This window comes from Magallana gigas, chromosome 9 (assembly GCF_963853765.1).
Source record: "Magallana gigas chromosome 9, xbMagGiga1.1, whole genome shotgun sequence".
NCBI classification, from domain to species: domain Eukaryota; kingdom Metazoa; phylum Mollusca; class Bivalvia; order Ostreida; family Ostreidae; genus Magallana; species Magallana gigas.
In genome coordinates, this window is record NC_088861.1 from 11,927,334 (window position 1) to 11,933,169 (window position 5,836).

The 5,836-nt window shown below is 29.5% G+C and overlaps 1 protein-coding gene across 1 annotated transcript; it reads right to left on the reverse strand.

Annotated features, from left to right (window-relative positions):
* Nucleotides 1-1,951: 1,951 nt before the first annotated feature.
* Nucleotides 1,952-4,064, reverse strand: LOC117690672 (uncharacterized). The gene is made up of 5 exons (XM_034475122.2): nucleotides 3,966-4,064; nucleotides 3,736-3,873; nucleotides 3,381-3,464; nucleotides 2,171-2,279; nucleotides 1,952-2,054 (listed from the first exon to the last, which is right to left on the reverse strand). Exons 1-5 carry the CDS (start codon nucleotides 4,039-4,041, stop codon nucleotides 1,952-1,954), a joined length of 510 nt encoding a protein of 169 aa, XP_034331013.2. The 5' UTR covers nucleotides 4,042-4,064.
* Nucleotides 4,065-5,836: the final 1,772 nt, after the last annotated feature.

The following is a 5,836-nucleotide window of genomic DNA, read 5'->3' on the forward strand; positions in this document are numbered from 1 at the left end:
TTTATTTTCGTATTCGTCATTTTTAGATGCGTTTTCAATAAACATTGAAACTCAATTCACAACCATTTTTACATAACATTAAAATCTTAATTATTTTTTGTCTGATGTAAATATACGCGATAAAATAAGAATGGACCTTTCAGTTTTAAACTCTTTATGTTGTATAGGAAAAGGATATCGTCGAACAGACTTGTAAGACAAACATTACTGCTAGTGTCAACACTTAAATACATTAAGATATTTACAATTTTTAACTGTCTTTGATAATATTACGAATCATTTTTTGAAGCTTATACCCTAATAATGTTTTAAAGATGAGTGGCACAAAAAGGGGGATGTCTGATAGCAAAACGTAAAAAAAAAACCGTATTGACTGCGCAATATAGTAATACAAAGCATTTGGATACTATATATGAGGTGATAATTTCGGTCGGACCGTGGTCACATCTATCATAAAGCCACTCTGGCTCTATTATATTTGACCATCTACCGACCAAAAGCATCACCTCAAAATACTCAAAGAATGATTCCTTGTTCCTTAAATAAATTAAATTAAAACAAAAAACATTATATATGTATGGTTGAGCTTTGTCCTTTAATACTTGAATTATTTTGATGACACATTACGGTTAAAAAAGATTGATTATCTGTTTGCGTAAACCAGGACAGTTTTATAAATTCAGTCACATGTTAAGGTATGTTTAAATACCGTCCTTGAAAAGAACATTCAGGTGTCTTGTTGAAAAGATTACGCGTGTGTTATGTACTACGGTGTAATGCCTGTCATATATCAATGAAGTGTTTAGTGAATCATTTGACATGGATTTGTTTTAGAGCACAAAAGGATTGTTTGGTGGAATATCAAGAGTAGGATTGTAAAAACATTAGGTGATTCTAAGAGTAATGCAGGTTTTCTCTCTTTTCGCGTATGAGCTCGAGACAAGAATCATCACACAAACACTTAATAAGATCAATATATTGTTTAATATAAATTACAACACTTAAAGGAAGTCAGTTCTGATCTTTGATTTTTATGTTTGACAAAAACGAACACGCTTGTGTAGAACCAATCGCTTTCGTTCTTTAAAATCTAGAGAATTATTGAGTATGTAAAACTGCAAAAACTAAATACAAAGCTCCTGATTCATTTTTTACCATCTGTACTGAATATGGCTTTCAACAAATGCTGGCGTTCATTTTTTTCTTCCACATATTGTACCGATCATGTTTAATTTAGGCTTTAGTAAATATTCGATTCATTTCTATCATTTGCCATTCAGAATATGATATTTCTGACAAAATTGGCAGTCGTTTTTTTAGAATTCAGGTAAAGTAAAGTGGTTAAATACATTTTTGCTGATATTGTTATGTGAAGAGAATTTATATCAAGTTGCAAATATTTTTACCCGATATAAACCTATTAAATATTAAAACCATTTATTTCTGGGTGAACTTTTGAATGACTCAAAATGATTTCCGCACGCGCTGATCGTTTTATGGGTGTATTATAATGAATATAAAATCACGGTTATATTTATAACTCTGAACGAATAGCCTTTATCAAACGTAAATAAAAGAAATAAACAATAGGGTTAAAAAGTTCACTAGTTAAACTTGGTCAGTACGTGATCAAATCTTCTGGGAAACTTTTCGAGCTTTAGAGGATTGATCAATAAACAATAAACAAGTTCATATTCCGGTAAACTTTTTAATATTGCTACTTATTTCTCAAATACTTTCTTTTACCAATATTGTGACGCAAAACAAATGTGATATGTATACAAAATAGTTCACACATTCAATTTAAATTAATTTTATTTGAATATGAAAAAACTCATTCAAAGCCAATATGTAAGGAAAAAAACTATTTAGGGATATTTTAAGTCTCAATAGAAATTAATATCAAAACGTACGAAATCACTCAATTTAAGTTCTTAAATTTAATCATTGGTTACAGTAAAATTATCATCAAAAGTGTCTTTTTCACTTTCGATTTTCCTAGCAAAGATCTCAAATCTAAAATACTCTGAATCTCCTTTCGTCTCTTGTTGCATCTACAAGAAGAATTTTTTGTTAAAAGAAACATAGGCTTTGCAGAAGTTATCTTAAAACATATATTTCTTTCAGCTGCTTACATATTTGAAAAAAAAGAGATTTACAAACTAAATACCTTTTTGATAAAAGTTTAGTAGTGGTACAACAGTTTTGATGCAATGTCGATTTAGTTTTGTCTTTGCACAACTTTACAGTGCTTTTCCTCTTTTCCAAGAGATCCGTCCCTGAAAAACCCAACATATTTAAAAATGTAGATTATTTGTTTTCCTACTTTAAAAAAAACTAATGAAGTATTTAATACTATTTTTTAAATCAATCTATCTAATATACAAACACAATCCCTGGTAAATGAGATATTATACAAATCAAACGACTAATTCAAATCATTTAAACGTAAAATTGAATTAAAAGGACTAACAACAACAGCTACATGTACACATATTCATAATTACATTTTTTACTGTAGCATTATAGAAATAGCTAGATTATATCGACACATTACATTTACCACAATGACATGTAAAATGTCGAGATTCGTTGCTACTTATCATGTTTTTAATATGTCAAGAATAACTAGCAGAGCATTAAAGCTTTCAATGGCTTCGCCACTTGGGCACCAACCTGGGCTTTGCTCTTGACCAACTGGGGACCCTAAGGCGGTTCCAACCCCCCTTTTTAGTTTTTTTTTTAATCTCTGTATATTCATTAACTATATTCCCGGTGACATTTCCATTGCTGAGTTATCTTTCGTTGCTCTCTTACTATAAACTTTCCAAACGTTTACTTAACTATCAAATAAATGTTTGAATATAACAACATGTAATGCAATTTATTATATTGATTCAAAACATCCAAATCCATGGTTATTTGATTACCCATATATGATTCAGATGCGTTCATAATATTTCCGTGCGTGTTACAATTCAAGTCGTGATTTCAAAGCCATTATTGCAGTACGAGAAATAATGAGATATAAACGATTAACAAATTAAATGATTGTATATATCAAAATTGAAAACTCATTTAATGTAGACTTCAGGAAAAAATTGCACTTTAGAAAAAAAATATGTAAATTTAGGGGTTCGTGTATTTCATTTTATCAAAACGACCTAGATTTAGTTTTCGATTATTTTCAATGTTTTTTCCAACTTTGAATTTAAAATATGACAATACAGCAATTATATTAGAGGGAAAAAAATCAAATTTTATCCCCAATCAAAGACAATAACTAATAAAGGTTGATTGTTTTATGTAATCTGCAACTATAAATCATCTTAAAATGTGGAAATAAAAAAAAAATCATAAATTTTTTTTCATACACTTACGTTTGTCACAGGTTTTCATTATTATATCCATTCTAAGTACTTTGTTGTTGCAGCAGAGATCCATTCCTAGTCTATATATTCCTTCTTCAATTGAAATAAATGGTTATATATTCCTTCTTCAATTGAAATAAATGGTTCAAAATGAAGCATTGTAGAATTGACTAGGTTAGAAGCAAACAATTAAAGCCTGAAAGTGTTTTGACTTTTCCTCGAATATTTGCAGTTGTTGTTAATATTACACTTTGAATCAATGAATTCATTTTTTAAAAATTAATTGTCTCATTAAATTTTATCTTTCACAGTGAAATAAGAGCACGTATTTTTGTAAAGTACATGTATATACGCTTATTCTTACCTCCACAGCAGTCTACTTCCTGTCCTTGCTGATACCTGTCGTGAACACCTGATCTTGAACAACAGATCTGTGTCGTGTTATCAAATTCTGTGGAATCTATTGTATCGTTCTGTGTGAAAACGCATTCTCCACCTACAACTAAACGGCATTTTACGTGTATTATACAGCATTTATAGAAAATTATTTTTATGAGATTTTTGAAATAAGTATGTATGGAAATTTGCTATTACCTTTGGCGACAGCTTTACCGTAGAGGACCCCCAGTATCAGCAAAATGCAGGCTGACATTTTCAGAGTACAATTCATTCCTTAATTATTATATATAGACCTCTTCAGCAAAATTCAAAATGGGCTAAATGTGAGCGCTGTTTTATATAACATGGGAAAGCGGAAAGACCAGATATCAGCCCCCATATTCTTTTTTGAACCAGGATCATTCGGGATGTGTAGATCTTCGGAGTTTTTAAAAAAATGCTTTGTGCTATTTAATGCTATTGATCTTATATATGATACCTGATTTTTTTTTTTTACTTATTTATGACGATTTAAATTTGAAGTAGAAAAATAGCTACTATTTCATTCAATTATTTTGATTACGTTTTTGACATGCTTTTTTTAAAAAAAAAAAAGAATAATTTTTATGTAATCATCTATGTCGTGGTAATTAGTGCCTTTTAATTCGTGAATCCATTGATATAGTTTGTTCTGAGATTTAAACATTATCAAGCATACGTTTGCATGCATTTTCTTTTGATATTTTGCACTGTTGATATTGCATTGGCATTTTAGCATTAAGTGGTGATGACATTTTTATGTCTGATACAATCTAAATTATATATTTAGTTCAAGGTATTGATTTCACTCTAAACTTAATTTTGATATTAATCAGAAAAAGCTGCATCTATCAACATGCACATGCATGCTTTTGATCATTCGCTGTGTACATTCTGTTTTTGAAAAAAAAACCTTTTCAAACTTCTTCAATTATTAAGGAAATACAATTTCTTTTTATAGGTACTAGCATTAAGATCTAAAATAGTTTACGTGGGAGCCTAGCAAAACCTATTAATTGTTCCATAAAAATGTAGTGCTATTAGTTTGTATATTTATCAGACAATATTTAAATTTATTATTGTAAACTCCTGCATATTCTAATGACCAAAAAAGTATTAATTTATGTGACAAAATATATTTTGGTATTTCAAGCAGACCTTTCCCATATTACTGAACCATTTATTACCTGATATTAATCGGAACAGACTGCATTCATTGACCTACTTACATATGATTTGTTCTGTGCAGATATTAATCTATCATGTGGCCAGGATATATACATGTATTAATGTGCACAGTTTTCAATACTTATAAATAAGTTATTGTTGGAATATTCATAGGAGTGGGTTCGTAGAAGTTTGAAATAATAAGTCACAATGCGCAAAGAAATAATTTTGTCAGGCATATCTTTGGAATGTTTTGTATTTAAAGGAACCATTAATCTGTATCGAAAACCCTAGGTTAAAAAAATTAGTTGTGTTGTTTGTGCCCAGACTCGCTGTATAACTTCACACAATTAAAGGAGCATAGTCGCGATACATGTATTAGTTATTTTGTTTTAAAGCTTTCAATACTTCAGTAGGGCATTTCTACATGTAATAGACAACCATAAGGTTGAGTGTCAGTCGTTGAGTCATAAGCTAGTTAAATAGCCCTTAATTCGTTGTTATTCTATGTAAAGCAAATCATTTTATGCTTGAGTCGAATAAGTAGATAGACAAATCAGCTTGAAAAAGATTGCTTGCTGGTATATTTATCCTGTGTAATAAAAAAAAGAGATTATTTACATGACAAAGAATTATGATTCCTGTATCGAGCTTATAACTCTACAACTGATTTTAAAATTTCATTTGATCATTATCAATGCATTTTTAAAGCATTGCAAAAAAAAAAATACAATTTGATCACAATCGTGACGTGGCCTTTTTTTTTTAATTTAAAGGTTTTTTTTTCAAAAATGTAACAAAATACATGTATGTTTCATAAATCGTTTAGTTTCTTGTTTGCACTAGTTGTTTACATCCACAATTGTTTTGCCTCGGACTAG

Coding starts and splice junctions, on each gene's coding strand:
- LOC117690672 (XM_034475122.2), bottom strand. CDS start 4,041: ATGAATTGTACTCTGAAAATGTCAGCCTGCATTTTGCTGATACTGGGG. Junction 3,465..3,735: donor GGAAGTAGACTGCTGTGGAG/GTAAGAATAAGC, acceptor TTTCAATTGAAG/AAGGAATATATAGACTAGGA. Junction 2,280..3,380: donor AATGAAAACCTGTGACAAAC/GTAAGTGTATGA, acceptor TGGGTTTTTCAG/GGACGGATCTCTTGGAAAAG.